The following is a 23281-nucleotide window of genomic DNA, read 5'->3' on the forward strand; positions in this document are numbered from 1 at the left end:
CTACTTTTTTTAAGTGAACAAATGTGCAAAGCTTCCAACTTTGAAGACAGGACTTTTGAGGTAGTGTATGCAGTCACTGCTTTATGGAAGCCCATTAATTATATATTATATTATATATATTATACTCATGTTAAATCAAAATTCTGAGATAGTAGGGCAAGAAATCGAGATAGAAAGTCAAAAATTGGACTTTTTAAGATCGATTAAATTTATAAATTAAGGCTTATTTAGTCAAAATTATGAAATAGTACCAGCCCAAATTTTCAGAGATAGTAAGTCAGGTGCGACAAGATGCCCTGCTGCTATGGAGGGAATATTACATCATCTTGTTATTTCAAAGCAACTTTGAGGATGACTCCGTTCAGCCTTTTAGTATGGACACACACACACACGCATGCTGTAATTTGCAGTAACCCTATTGTTGTTTTATGCAAACAGTCTGAAGCTCGATAGGACGCACAGAGGCATATGCAAATCAGGCAGTGCAGGGTGTGCTGCAGAGGTGAGCGTTTCTCCACTTAGGAAAATGCTGATGAGCAGCCGTGGATTTCCAAAACTTTTTATCCCAATACGAGCTTTATTTTGAATAATCAAGGAGACAGACGGCAGCTGGAGCAGCACAAACTGTTTGTCTGTCTGAGGTGAGTCACTCCTCCCATACAGACTCATCAATGATTTTTTAATATCTTCATTATTTCATATCACACACATGAGTTTTAATAAGAGTGTGAGAGACTATGATAGTGCTTTATGGGAATATCTGCCTCGCTTATGAATATTACAACTAGGGATCACACAGGAGTGTGTGCTGTTCGTGCGGTGGTGTGGAGGGGAGGGCGCATTAGAATAAACTCAAGATCATTTTCCTGGGTGGCCTGAGTGCTTCATTGTCCTGGTAAAGTGACAAACCTGTAGGAAAATCAGCTATATTTATCATTACAGATATTAAGATGAGCGCAGACACGGTGGAGCACTCGGAGGCTTCAGCTGAACAGGCAGGTAAGGATATTTCACCTTCCTCATGGCGCACGTAAACATCGCTGATTCATCTCAACACACAGACAAGTTCAACAGACGTGACACAGGAAGAGTGTGCTGTTGCTCTGCTCTGTTTATTCTGTCACTGCTGGTGATGCAGGACTTGACAGAAAGAGTTTGTTTATTGTCTTTACATTTGAAAGAGTTGATTCTCTTAGTTTTTATTTTATTTGTTCCTTTAGGGAGTCATATTTCTTCAGCTTCAACATGAAGCGTATATTAGAGGAAGCTTACTTGTGTTTGCTTTTGCTTAAGTGTCAGTTTTAATGTGTGAAAGATCTCCAGGAAAAACCATAAAATAATATACTATTGTCTGGATTATCTGAGAGCACATTTGTTGGACTCAAAAATGCCAAATATTTTTAAGAACATTTTTTTTATTATTTTTAAGTTAAAGTTTTAGTACACATACATACATCCTTGGTGCTGTTATTTACATCAGGTTTTAGAAACATTTGCTACTGTATTTGAGAACAACTTCTCACAGCAGCTGCTCCATCCAACTTCAATACACAATCCTCATTCTGGTCCCTATGATGCCTGATGTGGTACAAATAAAAGATAACAAGCAGCATTTTGACCTGCTCCTGTTTCGTAGGGAATAGTGTGTCTGTACGTGTGTGTGTGTGGACATTGTGACAGTTGGTTGCCATACCAGGATGCACCTGAGGCTGTTTGCTGAGAAATATTGGCTGCAGGGGGGCTGAGGACACCAACCAGCCACAAAACAAAGGCAGGAACCATTCAGCAACAGAAAAAAGTGGAACTTTTATTTAGACAATGGCTGTGCAAGAGAAGTGAAATTGTGTTGTTTCATGGAAGTGCTAAATGTCTGAGGTTTTCTTAATATATGATCATTATCACTCTTTTTGTCAGTATATGATCAGATGTACCAGGTGCCACAGCTGCTTTTTTGTTTAGCCTAACTTTCATTCAGAAGAAATTTTCATGCAGCTCTCATCATTCGTCCTTAGGAGGCGTGGCTGTATTAATGACAGTTCATCAACATTAAATTATATCACTTATGTTGAGTTGCATCTCTCCATGCAGATAGTTTTGGTTTTATTTGTCCTGGTTTTGAGATTTCTCCAGTACAATGGAGGTGAATGCGAAATAGTCTGTGATGCTCCCCGCTTTGAAAAATGACACAACAAAATGTGTCTTTCCAATAAAGTGTCCAAGTTACTCTGGAAAATCCACAGACCTCAGTGTTTTATACATTTTGCTGTTGAATTTTTCAAATGTCATTTTTCAATGCTGCGACCACCACAAACTAAACTCCATTCACCTCCATTGTATACTGCCGTGCACGCAGAGAAACTACGGTGGCAGCAAAACTCACGGAAAATGTGAAGGGCCCTATCTAGAGCCAGTGTTTGGTTTGTCCGTTCTGGGCTAGTGTAGAAACATGGCGGTGCAACATAGCGGCCTCTGTGGAAGAGGGTCCTGTCTAGATGGTTTGTGGAAACTTTCGCGAGATTTAGGTTCAGGCAACAAAACTCTTTGGTTAGCTTCAGGCAATAAAACTCCTTGGTTAGGTTTAGGAAAGCGCATAATGAAGAAACATGTACAAATCTTGTGAGAGTTTCACAGATCCAGGGTTACCATCTAGACACAACTGTGGAAGGGGACCCGCTCCCTCTGTAGATAAAACACAACGATTCTTATTTTCAGGTCATTATACACTAATGAAAACATACTTATGAATATTATATTCCAATAGAGCCTCCTAAATGTTACACACTGAACCATTAAGTCACCTTTGACTTTTTCAGATCTTTCCCTAACTTTGATCAAGTGCTGTGAGTGCCTAACATAACCATAAAAAAGTTGAATCTTGCTTAAGTTGCTGAGAACAAATATTGTAGAGAAAGCAAACTCAGTGAACATTTTGCAGATAAATTCTGTATTTTTTTGCAACTTTGCATCCGACTATTGATAATAATAATAACGTGAAAACAGAAACAGCTAATTTAAAAGAATATTTCCTATTAATACAACATCAGGAAACATTGTGCAGGATCAGAGTGAGCAGTCATCTTTGGGCTCGGGGGGCAATATAGCTCAACAGCACCACAAACTGCAGCTTCCAAAATGACCAAACATCAAAATCTCTCTAAAACAATCTCAACAAAAAGTGAACATAATAGCCCTCATGAAGGGTTTAGCTAGTTGTACCTAATAAATTAGCAACTGAGTGCATTTTCTCAGATGATTTGCTGTCATGCTGTTTAGTGTGACTTGCTAGTTTTTTCTCTCAATGAAGAGAACAACACTTATTAGTTCACTGACAGGAAATCAGGGCATGCAATTGATCAAAGTGACAGAGTGAAAGATCAGTACAGACCCAGATTTAGTTCAGTTTCAAATAAAAAGTGCCTGAACTGAACATTAGCTGAGCTGATACTCTAGCTCCCTGTTCCATACTGTATAGTGTACAAGGTAAATTTATTTATCAGTTTACAGCACAGGGTTGTGAAACAAAATGTAAGTTGCAGTTCCCTTTATGCTACTCACAGAAACAGACTTTAAATACAAAAATGATATACAGTAGTATGTAGTAGTGTGTTCAGACTGGAAAAGGGACAAAATGATAGTATAAGTATACTCACACAAGTCTCCTGTTTGAGTAACGTTTGCTAAAAACTACAGTGACCAGCGGTTTTAGGAAATTACTGAACCTTTTTAACAAATGAAATTGTATATTTGTGGCTCATTTTTAATGATTTGTCTTCAGGAACTAATTGGCTGAGAGCTACACACCGAGTAGGGAAGTCAGAAATTATTGAGAAACGGACTAATAAATACTAGTGCCGTTCCAACATCACAGTTTATCACAGACGTCCATTTGCGCACGTATTAGTAGAATTAGTATAATAGTACATACAGTATACAGTACTATAATACAGCTTCTGTGACTGACTTTATACTGCAGAGATGTCATATTCAGCCCTCAAGACTAACTGAAGTCAATCAGATTATTGTGCCACTGCAGTTTATGATAATTTACTTGCATTCAGTTCAAATGGAGACTTTTTGCAGTGCAACCATCGTTTCCAGTGTGTGTGTGTGTGTGTGTGTGTGTGTGTGTGTGTGTGTGTGTGTGTGTGTGTGTGTGTGTGTGTGTTTTGTGTGTGCAGACAGAGCTCTAACACAGGCTTCCTGCGCTCAGAGATGATTTGCATGTCTTGGTCATTTCCATACTGGAAGTTTGGCTGTGAAGCTGGTTGTGCTGGGAGGCAGCGACATGGGGGTGGGGTTGGGGAGTGTGTGTGTGTGTGTGTGTGTGTGTGTGTGTGTGTGGGGGTTTATAGGTGTATTTGCATTGTGTGTCTCCAGCAGCTTACTGCCTCTCTCTCTCACACACACAGTCCCAAAAGCCCGATTTGACATTCAAATGATGGGAGTTTATCCAGCACACCTTTGAACTCTCCTCCTCTGTCAGCCCTCTCCCTGTCCTCTCCACATATACTCGACACTGAACACTGTACACTTCAAGAGGAAAACTGCACTTCTTGAAAAGACGTGTCACAAGTGTGTGTGTGTGTGTGTGTGTGAACAGTCAGCAGCCCGTGCAGTGAATATACTTGTACTTATATTCCTATTTCTTTTAACAAACCTGTACATAACTCTGCATGTATATATAGAGTCACTGTATAGTTATTCCCAATACTCATCTATGCAATTCAAATTAAGCACCTTGCCATAACAATACATGGCAATAAACAGTATCTATTACCAGGCATTATTGTTGTATATATTTTTTATATTATAGTATGGTCCTAGGTTTTAGTTTAAATTCAGTTTCTAGTCAAGATTTTAGTTATTTGTTTTTATTAATCTATTGTTTTATTTGCCTCTTTGCTTATGTCTAACAGTATGAAATTGACAAAAATAAAAGGGACTCTCATAGGTCATCTTATTTATGGAATAAGGTGGCAGATTATTAATACATTTCACTTGTGCTATTAATCTGTAGTTGTTATATTTAGGTGTATTGATGTGGCTATTGGTTTAGTTTGCACTTTGCACTGATGTAGTTTTGGTTTTAAGATTCTGATGTTACATATTTTATAGCTGTCTTTTAACATTTTAACTTGGGACCATGTTAGAAATAAGTGTTCTTACTGTGACATGCTTTTCCCTCGGAGTGGTGTGTTTTGTAGATCCATAAATAAATCAAATCAAATAAAAAAACAAACTGCTGCCAAAAGCCAAAACAGTCAGCTTTATTTTTCAGCAATAGTATTTGTTCAGTTTGATTTAATTTGAAATAAAGTTAGATGAAAGTCTGATCCAATTTGGAAATGATGTCATTGCACTCGTAAAATGAAAAAGATTTAGCGGTGAAATAAGAATATAAACACAAAATATCACAATACAACACCAAAATCATGTCTCACATACACATGTAGCTAACACTGAATGCTAACAGACTTAATATGATCTTTATATGATTTGATTTGTTCTGTGTATCACTTTGAAGGTGTTGAATGTCATTAGGAGCCACAGAGCGGCATTTTAAAAATCTGAATCTCTTTCTCTCTTTTGACATTTAGAACAAAACGGGATCGACTTCAATCGACAAGTGAGTATCAGAGTTCTTAATAACTTACTGCACTTCCTATGTTGAAATTTCTATGAATGCAGATTTCATAGATGAGGTCTCTGTCATCAGGAGGATTTGTATTGTGTTGTTTAACATGTAGTAACCTTTTTAGCTAACACGCTTAGACACAGTAATGTTTGTATGCAGCACCGTGGGTGAAACTGGTGTCATGTTCACACATTCATGATGTCTTTTAAGGGCAAACATGGATCAAATTCACTGTTTAATCTTTGACAAAAAGTAACTTATACCCATGTGTGGCTTTTATTTTCTGTATTTTTGTTATTGTAAACAATTCTTATGAAAAGACCAAAACCAACAATGTTTTGGTCCATGTATGAATGCTTTCTGGCTTCTACGTCTTCTACGTCTGTGGCTCTCCGCCCCAAGCCCATTGATTCCAATTGAAGACAAATCTTTAAAAACGGGTCACAAATATATTCTTTATTTTAAAAAAGGCTCAGTAATTTCCCATAACAGCTGGTTGCTGTCATTTTTAGCAAACATTACTCAAACAGGGCTAAATAGTGCCACGGATTAATACACATTTGATGCTCTAGTGTGGTGGTTTCCAACCTTTTTGGCTTGTGACCCTTCAAAGAGAAGCAATCAGTACTCACAAACCCTTGATCCAGTTGCAGGCAGTTTAACCAAAGAGTGATGTTCCAGCAAGGATATAATTAAATTTTTTAAAAAGGCTCAGTAATTTCCTTAAACAGCTGGTCACTGTAGTTTCCAGCAAATGCTACTGAAACAGGAGTAAATAGTACATTTGTTGGGGACTTTTTTCATCTGCGGATTAACACACATTTGGTGCTCTAGTGAGTATTTACTGCAGTTTGTAATGTGTTTTTAATAGTTTTTAGACAATAATCAAGCTCTATGACACAGAGGAATAAGATATATCAGGTTTTATTTGGTTTTGGTCTTTTCATGGGATTTGTTGACAATGAGACAAATATAAATTATCACAAGACTTTCTGTATCTTTAATAACGAAGCTCAGTTGGAATATAAATAGCCTAGAGCCATGTGAATGGCACTGAACATTTACCCAGGACACAAGGTTCAACTGACTTTTAGACAGCTAACATCCTCAGGATAAACTACCTGCTCTCCCCACAGATGTCAATAATGATTGCCACCTCTTTAGAAACACCTCAAATAGTTTGCAGCTATTTGGATTCTTGTCCAAACATTAGTTTTGGCAGGGGAGGACATTTCTTTCGGTGCTCGTGTTTTCAGGAAGTGATGGTTTTCAGGGGTTGGGGTGGGGGTTGAGGGGGGGGGAATTTGCATACTGGCTTGCCCAAGGGGAGGGAGAGAATCTATCACTCTTTGTATCATGTTCAGTGACCAAACTGGTCCTGGAGCGTGTGTGTGTGTGTGTGTGTGTGTGTGTGTGTGTGTGTGTGTGTGTGTGTGTGTGTGTGCGCACTGCCTCTACACACAGCACACACACAGTCAGACACATGTACTCATGCACCCATTTGCCCCTGACCTGAGATTATCGGCCCCTCAGCTCTACAAAAACTTTTTATTATTTAATCTATTCATAAGACACTTGAGTTAATATTGTTTGATTGTGCTTCTGATGTCTTAGATTAAGACAGAGGACATCAACGACTCACCTCATTCAGCCTCCACACTGAAGACATGTCACCTGACACAGAGCTTGGCGATGCCTGGAGGTCAGCTGACTGGGGTAAGACGTAGACTCGAACTCACTCAATAACTCTTGTTATTTTACATCCAAGCATGTCGTCTGAGAGTGTATGAGCCTTTCATCTGACTGGGTTTCACAGAGTGGCAGTGACGGAAGAAGTATTCCGATTTACTTAAGTAAAAGTAGAAAAACAACAATGTAAAAGTCCTCTGTTATAAGTAAAAGTCATGCACTTCACACCCAAGATCAGTTTACTTATCAAGAGGAGTACTAGAACCAGTGAAAACAGCTGTGTAATATCGTCTGGAGGAGCTTCGTCAAGTCTGAGAAAGTAACCCTGATGATGTCATAGTTATGTCATCAGGGTCATCTCAGCTTGGGCTTGGAGACGACACATTTTTAACAGAAAGCCTACAGTTACAAACTGGAGGTGTGGAAATTGAAAGACCAGGACAATTAACAGACAGGGAGGGTCTAATGAAAGACACTATTATGTGGCATTATGGGAAATGTAGGATCCAGCATTTTTGACCCATTTTAGGGACTAAAAGTGAAGATATCTCGGCCTCAGCTGCATTAGTTTTGACTGTTCTTATTAAAATGTGTTTCTCAGAAAACAGAAAAAATAGAGTGCTGTACTAAATCCCTGGAGTAACATACTAAAAAGGAACCAAAGAATCCTGCACATCGTTGGTCACTACTTTCTACGCAGCTGTCAATAAGACTTCATGATGTTTTCGAGATCTTTGTCGAAATTGTTACTTAAGTAAAGTACATACTCAGCAAAATAGTCTTAAAATAAAATATCAAAATATCAAAACTCCTCAAGCAGAATGGCCCATTTCATAGTGTTATATTATTATATATATTATATTATTGAATTATTATTGCAGATGCATTAACATGTAAATAGCATTGTAATCAGTTGTGGGAAGTAAAATCATTCAAGTACTGCACTTAAGTAGAAATTAGAGGTACTTATACTTTACTGTATAAGTAAAGTATTTTACTTTTTTTATTGCTACTTAATACTTCTTCTCCACTACAATTCAGACGGAATTATTGTACTTTTCACTCCACTGCGTTACTAGTTACTTTACAGATTTTAAACATAACATGCGATGAGCTTATGAATACGATGCACTGTTATAGATTAAACTACACAACAGTCTGTAAAATAGTTCAAATTAGCTCCAACACTAAAATGCTACTGAGTATAGATAACAGTCACTGGGGTCATTTTTTGAATTATGCATACTTTTAATTTTTAGTACATTTTGCTAATAATACTTTTACTTATGTGACATTTTCAATGCAAGACCTTTACTTGTAATGAAGTATTTTTGTATTGCACTACTTTTACTTAAGTAAAGGATCTAAATACTTCCTCTAACACTGATGTTGTAATGTAATGTGACTATTTTATATGCTGCTAACAATGCATCATAGTTTAGAAGCTGGTCAAATGTTTTAAGTTCTTCAAATTTGTACTTTTGGACTGTGCATGAATAAATGTACTTAGTTACCTTCCACCACTGCAAAACAAAAGTAAAGGTACTCATTATGCAGAATGACCTGTTCCAGTGTTATATTTAGTGCTGAAACAATTACTTGAATAATTAGTTGATTGACAGAAAATGAATCACCAACTATTTTAAACATCGATTAATCATTATTTATCAAGGAAAAATGTTTTATATAATTGTAAATTGAAGATTTCTGTTTTTGGACTGTTAGACAAAAGAAGACATTTGGTCACCTTGGTATCTGAGAAATTGTGATTGATTTTTTATAGACTAAGCAATTAAATGATTAAATAATTAATGTTGTTGCTAACTACTTTATATAGCTTTGGGATGTTTAATCTATAGTAAATCATCATATCTTATATGCTGATCAGATGTTTTGTATGAAAATTCTTTATCAGCAAAGTAACTAGTAACTATAGCTGTCAGATAAATATAATGGAATAAAAAGTACAATATTTCCTTCTGAAATGTGGTGTAGAATTACAAAGTAGCATAAAATCAAAATATTCATGTAAAGTACAAGTACCTCAGAATTGGTGGTAGTGCTTATGTAAATGTATTTTCCACCACTGCAGAGTTCTCACATACAGTATATTCACGTCAAACTCAATCCCGAAGCTTAGTCTCCGTTTACATGTGAGTCAAGACTAACTTGTTGTTGTTTTTTGTCTTTGCTCCAGGAGCTCACCTCTCTCCACACCATGCAGCAGCTGGTTCTGATGCCACCGTCTCATCTGTCATCTCCCTCCCCCTTTCTGCTCTCCCAGAGCCCCACCACTCACCCAGGTCTTAAAAAAATTCCACTTAGTTGTCACAGTAAAATCAACACAGCTGGGACAAGGCCTGTCTTGAATAGTTAGGGAGGGAGGAGTGACTTATTTTCAGGAATTTAAGGCTCCATTTATGGTTTTAACAAAATATTTTAGCAGTGCCCGAATTCAGATGCTTTCTTTAAAGGAACAGTCCGACATTTTGGTAAATATGCTTAATAAGATTTCTTTCCAAGAGTTGGATGAGAAGATGAACTCTCATGTCTGTACTGTAAATATAAATCTACTGACAGCAGCTGGAAATCTTAGCTTAGCATAAAGACTGGAAACAGGGGGAAGCAGCTAGCCTGCCTCTGTCCAACGGTTACAAAATCCGCCTACCAGCACCTCTAAATCTCACTAATAAATACGTTATATCTTGTTTGTTTAATCTGTACAAAAAATTACGTGTAAAAATAACACGTTGTGATTTTAAGAGGGCTATGTGCGGGACTATTTCTTGGTTAGGCGCAGTAACGAAGCAGAAATGTATTTATTAGCATAAATGTATTGTGTTTAAGGAATAGTCCAACATCTAGAAAAGTATGCATATGCTCTTCCTTTCCAAGAGTTACATGAGAAAATTGATATCATATGTCTGTGCGTTAAATACAGAGCTGAAGTTAGGACATGGTTAGCCTAGCTTAGCATCAAAACTGCAAGCAGGGGGAAACAGCTAGTACGGTTCGGTCTAAATACAAAAGAAAAACAAGAATTTGTGATTTTAGGCGGAGTTGCATGCTTGAACTATTTCTTTAATGAACAACAGTTTATCCATCTGCTTAGTATGTCTGCCTCTTAAGATAAAAAAATACATCTAACATTACCACTAAAGCTCAATAATAGGCACGTTGCTTTTTAATAGGAAGTTTTTCCTTGCCACTGTCGCCAAATGCTTGCTCATGGTGGGATTTGTTGGGTCTCTGTAATTAATATTATAAAGAGTATGGTCTAGACCTGCTCTATAGGAAAAGCGCAATGAAATAACTTCTGTTATGAATTGCCGCTATATAAATAAAATTGAAATGAACTGACTTGAATTAATATGTAGATAAACAAAAATGTAAAAACGACAATTTGTGGTTTTTGGGGAAGGTGCATGCTGGATCTGTTTCTCGACAAACAGCAGCAGAAGCTTCCCAGAGTCTTGTAGTCGCAAACAGATAATTGATCAAAACCTGCTGTTTTCATTTGCAGCCCTTCTGCAGCAGAACATGCTGTCCCTCCCTGGCCAGAGTCAAACTAATCTCCTTCAGCATCAACCTGGACTGGCTCTGACTCCACAGGTAAATCCAGACCACTTCCTGTCTGCACACATGAGCACAAAGTATAATGCACCAAGAATGTCACATTGCCTAATGGGACATGTGCTGTTTAAAGCCATATTTTCAAATCAACAATTGATCACATTACTACTTGTATGTGAAAGGGGTAGCACAAAGCTCTAAAAACCCATTGTACGCTACCTATCTAGCTGACAGACAAAGTTAGCAACTAGCTGGTGAACATAGTGGAGCATTTAGCAGCTAAAGGGTCAGATAGTTCCCTCAGGAGTTGGTAAAAGGCCAAAAATAGAGCTAATAGAGAGTGAATATTGGATTTATATTCGCCAGGTGGACACAAACACAACTCAAAATGAATGATAATGTTGCTCCGTAGCTGCTGGATGTGTAAATAAACAACTGTTTGCTAAAACGTTCGTACGTTATGTTTACAGCTTGTTTCTGCGGCCGCCAAAAAAATATGTTAATTCAGGTTTAAGGGTACAATTAGGATACAAAATTGTACTTTTGGTACAAATGGTAAAAGCACAAAAATGTACTTGCTAAAAAAGGTACCTGTGCAGTAAATTACACTAATAACAAGCTTTTATACTGCCAACAGTACAATACACCTGCGAGTGCAGCTTGCTTGGTGAAGGCTATGTTGTCATACAGCAGCACTGCTAGCCGGGACAGAAACAGGGGAGCCGCTAGTCAACAGCAGTACAGGCTGCGATGATAAAGACTGAGCTGTAGCAGCCACACTAACAGAGAATATAAAGGCTGAGCCAACAAGACAAACACTAGAACTGATTAAAGTTGCCACCATTGTCAGTTAAGACTGAAAGCTCCGGATACCAGCAGAAAGCTAAAATCTGAAGATCTGGCCAAGAAAAATGTTGAGTATTGCAGATACATTATAGTTATTGTTGTGCTACAGTGTTTTGCCTATTTTACATCACCTGGAAACTGAAGATTTTTTTGTGATGTTTCTCTGATCCAGGCTATGAATCGCTCTGGTCTGGCAGGACCGTCTATGGAGAACCACATGGACATGTCCCACCTGCAGATGCCCAAACACATGTCAGTACCACCACAGGAAGAACCCAGTGATCTGGAAGAACTGGAACAGTTTGCTAAAGCATTTAAACAAAGACGGATCAAACTGGGCTTCACCCAGGTAATTGAGAGGAAGAACCCCATTATGTTTTCCTTTAAAGGCCCTGAAAGCTTATTTTCTCAATAAGTTTCCTACTATAAGCAATGTGGTCCTACATGAACAGTTTTCTGCCAGAGTCGGAAATAGTTTTGGTCATTTCACATGACAGTTTTCTGTATTAGTGTTTTTGCCGTGTTTTTCTATTCGGTTTGAAGTGGGCGTGGCTCTGTTGGGAAAAGGTGATGTCACATACACATCAATCAGAATTTAGCAACATTTGAATGAAAAATATTTGAATGAAAACTTGATGACAGTTGTGGGGTTGTTGGCTCATGTTGACAGCACTGTCAATCAAATATAATCAAACCGCGCCCACAGTCCTGATGAAACACATTATTTGACTTTTTTAGTGTTCAGCTTGAAATAAAAAATAACATGTTTTTTTCCTCCAAACTTTAACTTTGATTCTAGAGAAGATTTGAAGCCATGAAACCAAATTTCCAGGGTCATTAAGGACATTTACTTTCAAGTTTTTGTATCCTGTATTTCTGAGGTTGCTGGAACCTTGAAAGACCTGGTCTGCAGTACTTTATTAGCTTTATTAAAACTTGGGTCCTATTCACATTGGCCATCCTGTCTATCAGAATAATAACACGAGCAGTCAGACGATCAGACCGGTTTTTAAACAAACCCCCAGGTTAGCCAAATTTATTTGAAAGAGAAAACAAAGGTAAACAGTAAGATTATAACCCAAACTGTTCGTTGTTAACATCCATCACAGTTTACAAACCGACTTCAATTTTGACCTACTGTGCTTACTGTAGTTGTGTGCACATAGTTTTTCTGTGCAATGAAGCATTATCAGCAACATTTCACCTTCAGTTTTCCTTCTAAATAATCTAATAATAGCCAAGCCAACTAATAATAGTTGGCTTGTTTTCAATCTCAGCAATTACTTTAGTGCGTTTAATGCTACCATAACTGATAGAAATGATGGACAAATCTACGAAAATAAGACCCAAGTTGTAATAAACGAGAAGTATCCTTTAACAATAACTAGATTTTGGTTTATACTGAACATAGTTGCACCTTTTCAAATATCCTCATATCTTGTAAAAACAAAATACTGCACATTACACATTTGTTACTGCTTTTGCTTGAATCCAGAATTTATTTAGAAAATATATAAACAGATTAACACAATACATTTTTCAAAAAGATGTCTTCATGTTTGCGTTGGTCAGATTTGATTTTCATAACAAAGATCTATTTAGGGTTCTTATTTTGTTCCTAACACTAAGATGGCACTGAGTTCAGTCTTGATCTTGGAAACAGTAGCTTGACAAACAATCTTAATCTTAATTTCAAATATATTCTGTGTTTACATCTATACTTTCTGCTTGAGCAGGTGATATAGTTCATGTGCTTGTGTGTATGTGTTTTATTACAGGGAGATGTGGGCCTTGCGATGGGAAAACTGTATGGGAATGATTTCAGCCAGACCACAATCTCTCGCTTCGAGGCTCTCAACCTCAGCTTCAAAAACATGTGCAAGCTCAAGCCTCTGCTGGAGAAATGGCTGAGTGACGCAGGTACTACACAGTCACAACCATTTTTATTTTTTATTACAATACCACTGATTATTCTGGCTTGATGTGAAAACGGGCTAGAAAACAAGCAGAACAAATGTAAAATTCAATCAAATTGTCTCTAAAGCTATTTTTTCACTTCACTTAAGTTTACATAATTAATATGTAAATCCCCTAGAATAACTAGGTAAAAATCCAAACATCTTACAGATTTTTAGTATTGTCATTTACAAGGGGTGTATGATCAGCTGTAAAATGATTATACAGGTGTATGCATCTCTAACAATACTCCTTTATCCATTACCATCAGTTTTACCAGCTACAATAGCTAGCATTAGCTCATACTTGCAACCTCTGTTAGACATGGGACTAATTGAGTTTTGCAGAGGCAGGTGATCAGAACTGAGTGAAGTTTGGAAACTTATGGTAATTTATGTTTATGTTAGAAATAGCAATAATGCAACGATATCTCTGAATTATGTTCGTTTTCAGTTAAAATTCTGGAGGGAAAGTATTGCTGCTGCAGAAATATCATTGCAAACATTTTTGAATGTGTTATTCCTGTAGTTTCTGCTTAAGGTTCAACTAAAACCACCTTGATAGTTTGACATTTTGGGAAAAGTGCTTATTTGCTTTCTTGCCGAGAGTTAGATAAGAGGATCGATACCACTCTCTTGTCTGCACGCTGAATATGAAGATACAGCTAAGAAACAGTTAGCTTAGCACAAAGACTGAAAACGAGGAAACAGCTAGCCTGCCTCTGTCCAAAAGTTAAAAAAAACTACCAGCACCTCTAAAGCTCACTAAGTAATATGTTATATGTTGTTTGTTTAATATGTACAAAAACAGAAATGTAAAAACGACATGTTGTGGTTTCACAGAGGGTCATTAGCTGGACTATTTCTTGGCTTCCCAGCCAGTGACTTCCTGGAGTTTTGATATAAGCATATTTCCTGAAATGTTGAACTACTAGGCCATCAGTGTTAAAGACAAACTGACCTACACTGAATATCACCACTAAGTTTAATATCTGTTTTGCAAATTTGATCAATATAAATGTTATGTTTCCCCCAAAATGTAATTTCTAATGGAAACTAGTTGCATATGATTGCAATTTGTGACTGACTGGTTGCATGATCACAATTACTGAATGCACCTTATTTACTTTTGACCAAAAGTGGATTTAGTGACTTGTAGAAAAGCCCTCTTTTGTTAACCACTTGGTAAATGTCAGTACATGGGACTTATGGATGCACTAGTCTGGGAAGTCTGCATTCATTATGTAGGTTTCATACAGCCTCTGAGTTCTAATTGGCTCTAATATTTAAAAAAATGATTCTAGTTTATTACAACTTGGATCTTACTTCTATAGTTTCTTCCATCATTCCTATCAGTTATGATAGCATTGTGCTCACTAAGTTAATAGACCTTTTTCACAGCAGACACTTTAATTTGTCACAGCAAGAAAATTCACAGGTGTAATTAATATAATTAACGATGGCTCAGTTCCATTTAAGTATCCCAGTAAGTCATCTTAGTGAGCCAGCGTCCACACAGCGGGGGCCTGGATCTACTGCACCTAACTGGAATGCAGACGTTATTAATGTTAGTAGTTACACCTGTGGTTTTCCTGCTATAACACGTCAAAATGTCTGCTGTGAAAAAGGTCTATTGTCACTGTCATCTGAGAACAAGATTCATTAGACTGAGGATGGAGGTATCAACCAGCAATCATATTACAGCAAGCCAAAATAAGACACATCATAACTGCAGCCAAAACCTACAAAGTTGCTTTGCAGAAAAACTTTACAACAAACATATCTTTAATTCTGCAGTGTTTTATTGCAACTGTGACTTACCTGATTTTATTGCTGTTCAAAAGTGACGATGAATGTCCATGTTACATTTGTTTTTACATTAGAGAACTCACCTTCTGACTCGATGAGCAACACTACCTCTCTGACACCTCTGATCGAGGGCTACGGGCGCAAGCGAAAGAAGAGGACAAGCATTGAAACAAACATCAAGATGACTCTTGAGAAACGTTTCAATGATGTGAGTTCTGAATAAGACTGAATAAGTTTTTAACGAGTTTTCGTAGTGAACCTGTTCTGCTTTCTAAGTTATAGAAATTACTGTGTATAGAAGAAAAGTTGGTTAGCATTATAAAGTCAGTGTATGTTAATAGACATGAAACGTTTGTTCTGTATATGTAAATGATTAGAACATCATTAATATAACAACCACACCTGATGTGTTTGTATGATGTCTGATCATTTGCTCATCATCGACAAATAATAATTAAAGCCACTATATGTAGAATTTTAATGTGATTTTAGCATTTTTCAAATTGGAAAATTAGAAAATAATTCAAATTTCAAAAGGTTATTGTTTGTTGAAACATTAGACAATCCTGGTCAAAATTGGTGCACTCTACAGTATGTATACCCGGATCTGGATTGCCATTAAATTTTGTACAGATATACCTATTCCCGTCAGGCTGAATTGTAATAACGTTGAGTGTTTAGTGCTAATTAGCAAATATTAGCATGCTAACACGCTAAACTAAGATGACAAGTATGGTAAACATTTCCTGCCAGATCAATGGCTGACTGAAAATGTCATAAACAAGAGACCATGATGATAGATGAATATCACGGACGCCATCAGTTGTTGCCAGGCAGCTGTCCTGCCTTAACCTTAAAGACTTCCCATGCTAACCCTAACCCTTTTGGTTTTCAGAACCCCAAGCCCAACTCCGAGGAGATAACCATGATCTCAGAGCAGCTGTCCATGGAGAAGGAGGTGGTTCGAGTTTGGTTCTGTAATCGGCGTCAGAAAGAGAAGAGGATCTACTGCCCTTTGTCTACTTTATCGGTCAAATCACACAGCTACAACTCCAGAATGGTTAGCTGTCAAAAACATCAATCTCTTTCACTTAGAAACACATAGGCTTGTGGTTTTTCAAAATTGTGGCTGAAATACTATGCCATTCTTATGTGACACTTTTTCTTTCCCTTTAAAAACCAGCAGAAATATGTCACATTAATGGGTCACCTTCTTGAATTTTACTGATATACTAACAAAATATACTACAAAATCTTTCATCTTGGTGTTCAAGAAATATTACAACATCATTTTGGGAAATACGACTTTTTTTTATGAGGGTGAGATGAGAAGATCAATATCGCTCTCATGTCTGTGCGTGTCTGAGTCAGAATGTGGTTAGCTTAGCTTAGCATAAAAACAGGGGGAAACAGCATGCCTGGCTCTGTCCAAAGTTTTAAAATATGTCTAGCAATACCTCTAAATCTCACCAATTAACACGTTATATCTTGTTTGTTTAATTTGCACACAAACGTGTGATGAAATGTAGAAATGACAAGTTGTGGTTTCAGGAGGAGTTATGTGCTGCTACAATTTCTTGACAAACCACAGTAGAGGTTGCCAGATATAGTCTGTGAGCACAGGTTGCCAGTTTTGTTCTCTGTACACATACCAAAACTGGCAACCTCACTGGGACTTGACAAGGCTGCTGATCACCAAGAAATAGGTATGGCATCTAACTCCCTCAAAAACCACAAATTGTTGTTTTTAAATTTCTGTTTGTGTACATTTTAAACAAGAGAGATAAAATATTTTAATTAGTGGACTTTAGAGATGTTGGTGGGTGCATTTATGAACTTTGGACAGAGCCAGTTTAGCTGTTTCCCCCCAGTCTCCAGTCTTTATGATAAGATAGGCTAACCACCAGTGTCGGGGAGTAGTGGCACTTCATGTAGGGGTGCTACTAGTTCAACATTTCCCAAAATGCTGAACTATTTCTTAGTCTTGAAGGAGGCCATTAATTAAAAAAAGTTCATGCAGTTTAAAAAAATTATCAAAGTTCAGTGAAGGTTTTTCCTCAGGGTCATGAAATAAATAATTAAAGAGACATTTATTACTGCTGACATTGATTGACACACCTTATTAATCAAAAACAGTTGAAATCAGAAAATTGTGATGTATAAATTGTTGGTGATAAAACAAATATATTTTACATCCAAATGTGAAGTTGGCTTTATCTCATTCATTCTCACACTGTTTCAGGCCTCAGCGTCCAGATCCTACAGCCCTCTGGCTTCAGGTGGAGGCAAGTACTGTTTCCTACATTCAACTATTGATAAAGAGCCTCTCATTGTAACCTGATTATGATTCACTCTATTGTGACTGACACTGGGGGTTACTGTATGTAATTATGCATATATGTTCCCCTATATTAGTGTTGCATTTTACAACATTAGTTAGTGTGAAAGTTCATTCTTGACCTTGGAAATAAAACAACTCTTATTTTACTATCTAGGGCTAATTTGCATATTAAATAAAAACACATAGAAAAAGAAACATTTGGTTAGTGCTGTTTATGATCCATGTATGTGCCTGTTTGTGGGTTTCTGCATGTGTGTGCATATTCAGTAATGTTTTGACCTTTTCCTTCCAGTTTCATCAAATTCCTCTCCAAACAGTGTAAGCCGTGAAGATTCTCCCAACAGTCTGTCCACAGCCTCCATCTCTTTAGCTTCTCAGGTCAACCCAGCTTCCTACAGCACACCAGGGTAAGCAACACGAACCTAAACACCCCTTTTCTCTCATTCACTTTGAAGATACCAGAACACGGAGGCTTTCAACAGTGAAAAGCTTATTTCACATGTTGCATTTAAAATGTGTCAACTGATTATTAAAGGAGTTTAATATTTTGTTAAATACGCGCATATCGATATCCGTCTTAGGTCTGTGTGTTTAGTACGAACATGGATGTATTAAGGAGAGCTGGATACCGCGTTCAAAGATGGCGCCCCATTCATTACTATGAAAGTTGCTCTCTGGGCACATTTGGCAAAAAAGCCTCCACAGGCTCCCTCACGCTTCTACGGTTTTGGGCCCATAGAGCATGCTCAGTAGAGTCCTTCTCCAGTCGAGCCAGTTGTGGGCATTCGCGTCCAATACTTCTGCTCACTGAGCTGGTTGACTTCCTGTTGGCTCTCTGCACACATGAATGGGATAAAATAATGTAATAATACAGCTCTTCTAGACTTTCCAAATGTTGTTGGAAAAAACGAATAAAATTCTGATAATAAAAAGAGTCATTTCAGCAGGGTTGTGTTTTATTGGCACTCATTTTCCAGTGATTGTGTGTGGCAAACATACTTTTTGGGCCAGTGTGCGTCACGTGATGAACGTGGAAGTTGCAATTCATCTGTCCAGCCACTACGCCAAAATTGCTTCACAGCCCAGCTCCAGCACTGTTAGCCTTGCAGGACAATTTTTCAATTGCCAAGCAACCAGCGGGGGCTCCAGGAAGAAACAGTCCGGCACATACCCCGTAAAAAGGCGAACTGTCGTTTTTACACTTTGGTTTTTATAAGAATTATACCAAGGAGATTTAGAGGTGCTGGTAGGCAGATTTTGTTAGCATTGGACAGGGCCACGCTCGCTGTCTCCTAAGCTAAACTAACCAGCTGCTCGATCTTCTCATCTAACTCCCGGCAAGAAACCGAATAAGCATATTTCAGAAAATGTTGGACTATTTCTTTAAACTATGATATCAAAACTTAATTGCTGAATAAAGTAAAGTTTTGTCACTTTTATTTGTGTAAGTGGATAATCCTGTGATCCTCCCTTTGGCTTTTCAGGACCTGGTACCGCACATGGAATCCTGCAGCATATCATCACTGAGAAACATGAACTGTATCATATGAAGCTTTTGAAGATTGTTTTGTTTGAGAAGGATGTACACTGAACACAATACCTGTTACCCTGTTACTGTTAACAAGGTAACAACTACAGTACAGGCTTAGAATTAAATGGACTCATAAGATAATACAGCTGCACAAGCAGAGGACTGAAACACACCACACTGCTGTCAACACTCAAGCTCACGCAAGTCCTAACAGCCTCAAGCTGTTTGATTTGTGTTCATGTGACTCTTTACGCTGCGTAGATCGGCTGCAAAGATGAAGAATACACAGAAAAACACACACATGACAGATATCATAAACACTTGTGGGAATGTTAGATTTATAAATGTCAAGACTAATCTGTTTGAATGTTGAAGGATTCGGGTCCAGATTCACTAAAATTGTGTGCCAAGCTGTTCCTTTTGCCATCTTTATGCTGCACTACAATGATCTCAGTTGTTGCTGTTATTATATGTTTTCATATTCATATTATAGTTAATGTTGTGTTAGTGAATTCAATGCAATCCTACATTGTGTACTGCTAGGCTGTCTAAATAAATATGCAGTCAAAACAAAGGAATTTCATAGGACTTTCATCTGCATGTTCACGACTGGTTAAAAAAGGCCTTATATGAGTGAACAGAACAGCTTTTGATTTGGTTATGCTAGTTATTTAAAGGATAGATCTGTTTTATTACAACTTGGGTCTTATTATTGCAGTTTTGGCCATCGTTTCATTTGTACTTACCAAAGTACTAGTTGAGATCTGGGAACATGGCGACATAATGACAACAAAGATCGACGGGTCAAGAAACCTGATGAGACAGACTGTAAAAAAAATAGTTTATGAAGATTATTGAAATCACTATATTTGGTGGTAAAACCAAAAGCGACCTCAAGTGTTGCAAATAATCCGTCATTGCACAAGTGCTAAGTAGGTCAAAATTGAACTAAATCTGTCTGTAAACTGTGATGGATGTTTACAACGGACAGTTTGGTTAATTATTTTATCGTCCCCTTTTGTTTTCTATTCCAAAATAAGTTTGACTAGCCTCAGGATTTGTTTACAACCTGTCCGATCATCTGCTCATGTTTCTTGACCTGTTGGACTTCTTTTTAGCAAAGTTGCTGTTTGTTCCCAGATCTCAGGATTTAACGTAGTGAGTTAAATCCTGGTTATTATTACTGATAGGAATGATGGACCCAAGATGTAATAAACCAGAATTTGAAACCCCTGAAAACAACATTTTCTGTTGTTAAAGTTATAACTCTTTTGGTTATTTCACATGAGACAAGTCAAGTCAAAACTGTTTATAGCTGTTCCACACTCAAAGGCAGGAAGAAAAGCCTGCCATCATAGCCTCCTCCTGGCTGCATACCACTGCCTCTCAGATCTCTCTCCAGAAATATCTGTCTTTTGTGTCACCTTGTAGTCTTGATGTGATGAATTGTAAAAATAATAATGGTGCACACTTCCGGTGACTCTCTCCTCCAAGGCACTCATGGTGTTAGACTTTTTTTGTACACACAAATAGTTGTGTGAAGAGTGAAAAAAGAGATCTTGAGAGAGGTTTACGCCCACGTTTCAACCTGGAGGTCCAACCTTCTCCAGCCTTGAGTCTGAAGTTGAGAAAAGCCGATCAACGGCTTCCACAGTCAATGTGATATAACTTTAACGAGCTACTGGAATTTTAATAAGAATAAAAATGTGTGAAACATGTTTTCTGAAATTAACTACATCATCTTCATTGTGTGCGAGTACTGTCAACAGGAGAAAATAACTTCCCAATGGGAGCTTAGTATGTAAATTACATGCTTAATGGTAAACACACCCACACCTTCACGCTTGTGAGAGGCAAGAGGAAGCCTGCTACTTTGTGCCTGTATGTGTGAACAGGGCGTTAAGTTCAAACCCTGCCTACTTTCACAACTTGGCCAACCTGGCCAATCGCTGCATAAAGTGCATGTCTGTTTCAAAAAGTTACAAAAACTGTCAAATGCAGCCCTACTGTCGTAAAGGAGGTTTCAGACGCTGATCAAACAAACAGCTCATTTAAAGCATGCTGAGGCCTTTAGTGCTCTAAAATGTCTCCTGTCTGAGTTAGTTACTGCCGTAAGATAAATTTGATTTGGCAGTTGTAGTTCATGTCTGAGTTATGTCACCTGCTGGAGTGTGTTTTCATTGATGTAATCTTATTTGATGGCCTGTCACTCAGCAGTGTGACTCAGCTTAGAGATTGGTTCTGTCAGCTTTGCTGTTAACCGCAGAGGTCATCTGGTTAAAGGATAAGGCTGGCGATATTAATTATTTTTGTTATTGTCAATATTTTTAGATTTCCCTACCCTGTCTGTGGCTCTCAGCCCCAAGACCATTGGCTCCTACTGAAAATTTAAATCTGTATATATAGTTTCACTTTTGATAAAGGCTCAGTAATTTCCTGAAACAGCTGGGCACTGTAATGTTTAACAAACATTTCTCAAACAGGAGTAAACTTTGAATTTGTTAGGGACTATTTTCAGCCATGGATTAATACACATTCGGTGCACTAGTGAGTATTTCCAGCAGCAGGGCAGTGTACGTGGGACTGACTCAAAATAAACTACTCGGGCCATGTTAATGGTAATGAAGGAACATATCACCCGGTGCAATGGTGTGGTTCATTGATGTGTTTTTAATGGTTTTTGGACAACAACAGCTTTACTGCACAGAGGAATAAGATATATCAGGTTTTGGCTACACAGGAAATACTTGCTAGTAGGATCTGTTCATTGTTGGTTTTGGTGTTTTCATGGGATTTGTTGACAATAAGAAAAATACAGAATATCACCAGACCACCATTCCTTTAATCTGGATGTGATGAGAGAAAATGTTGACCTCTGCTGGTCCAAGCCAGAGCTTCTGTTTACTTTGTCTCTTATTTCCTGCTGTAGGTTGTTGTTCTGTTTAATACATTCACTCATAAAACTGCCTTTCACACCTCAAGTAAAGGTCTGGCTACTCTCATTTGTTTGGTTGTTTAGTGATCCTTTTTTAAAAATTAATTTCTGTTTTAGTGTCCATTGTATATTGTATTTTATTTTAAAGAAATGTTTTGCAGTGCTACGATTCTCATACTGAACTAACTCATCCATCAAATAAAACCAAACACTATAATTTTGACGTTATATAATGTTATATAATATTAAAGTAAGTACTTTTTTAAAGTAAAGAAAAAAGTGAAGTTTTTACTGATGTAACTGAAGCTAACATGGTGAAGGCTGAAAGTGCCATATGATCCTCTGAGTTTCAAGGAATCATTTGTCTTTACCTCTAACTAAAAGGACCTTTATAAACTTGTATTTACTGTCATTAAATAGTGGATGACCATGTGTGTCATGGGTTTTGTTTTCTTTCTTTTAAATGATGTAAATAGTAAAATCTAACTGTTGCTTCCTGTGCTAACGGCTACATGACAGACAGTTTACTCAGTGATTTTGAAGAGCTCACATACTACACAGAAAAGGGAAAATGGAAAAAGGAAGCTGATGTTTCTTGCTTTAAAATGTGTACTTAATCCAACTAGCTCTCTCTATAAATGTTGCTGAAATCTTGTTTTCTTGGATTTATTTCAGATTTTGTGCACAGGTCCCTGTGGGATCTTCAGGTTGTGTTGTATTATAACACATTGATTTCTCCTCCATTCTTCTTTGCACTCTAATGTGGCACCTACAAAACTTCCACCCCCCCGTCAATACTGAAGCACCTCCTAAAGATCAGAGGTCAAAGTTCAGTGAAGTTAAACTTTAATGTAAAACCTGGCAGACAATCTAAAGACCTTTTCAGACAGTGAATACTTAACATTGCTGGCTTGATCAGTGGTTCTCAAACTTTGCCTGTCATGCCCTCTGTTCAGAAGCTGAAAAA

The 23281-nt window shown here is 37.6% G+C and overlaps 1 protein-coding gene across 2 annotated transcripts; it reads left to right on the forward strand.

Moving 5' to 3' along the window:
* Positions 1–483: 483 nt before the first annotated feature.
* On the forward strand, positions 484–22968 carry pou2f3 (POU class 2 homeobox 3). Of its 2 annotated transcripts, XM_044221711.1 has the most exons (13): positions 484–641; positions 943–999; positions 5598–5626; positions 7250–7351; positions 9522–9627; positions 10848–10936; positions 11916–12092; positions 13522–13663; positions 15582–15715; positions 16403–16567; positions 17750–17792; positions 18141–18255; positions 19333–22968. In XM_044221711.1, exons 2-13 carry the CDS (start codon positions 951–953, stop codon positions 19373–19375), a joined length of 1194 nt encoding a protein of 397 aa, XP_044077646.1. In that variant the 5' UTR covers positions 484–641; positions 943–950; the 3' UTR covers positions 19376–22968. The 2 variants fall into 2 exon arrangements, with proteins under 2 accessions (XP_044077646.1, XP_044077647.1); XM_044221712.1 differs by lacking the exon at positions 484–641 and having other exon boundaries at positions 977–995.
* The last annotated feature ends 313 nt before the right edge of the window (positions 22969–23281 follow it).

This window comes from Siniperca chuatsi, linkage group LG14 (assembly GCF_020085105.1).
Source record: "Siniperca chuatsi isolate FFG_IHB_CAS linkage group LG14, ASM2008510v1, whole genome shotgun sequence".
Lineage (NCBI taxonomy): Eukaryota > Metazoa > Chordata > Actinopteri > Centrarchiformes > Sinipercidae > Siniperca > Siniperca chuatsi.

Excerpts from the sequence above, each read along its gene's own strand:
- pou2f3 (XM_044221711.1), top strand. The coding sequence starts at position 951 with ATGAGCGCAGACACGGTGGAGCACTCGGAGGCTTCAGCTGAACAGGCA. Across the intron at positions 5,627-7,249 it reads GGATCGACTTCAATCGACAA|ATTAAGACAGAGGACATCAA; the intron begins GTGAGTATCAGA and ends CTGATGTCTTAG. Across the intron at positions 15,716-16,402 it reads TTGAGAAACGTTTCAATGAT|AACCCCAAGCCCAACTCCGA; the intron begins GTGAGTTCTGAA and ends TTTGGTTTTCAG.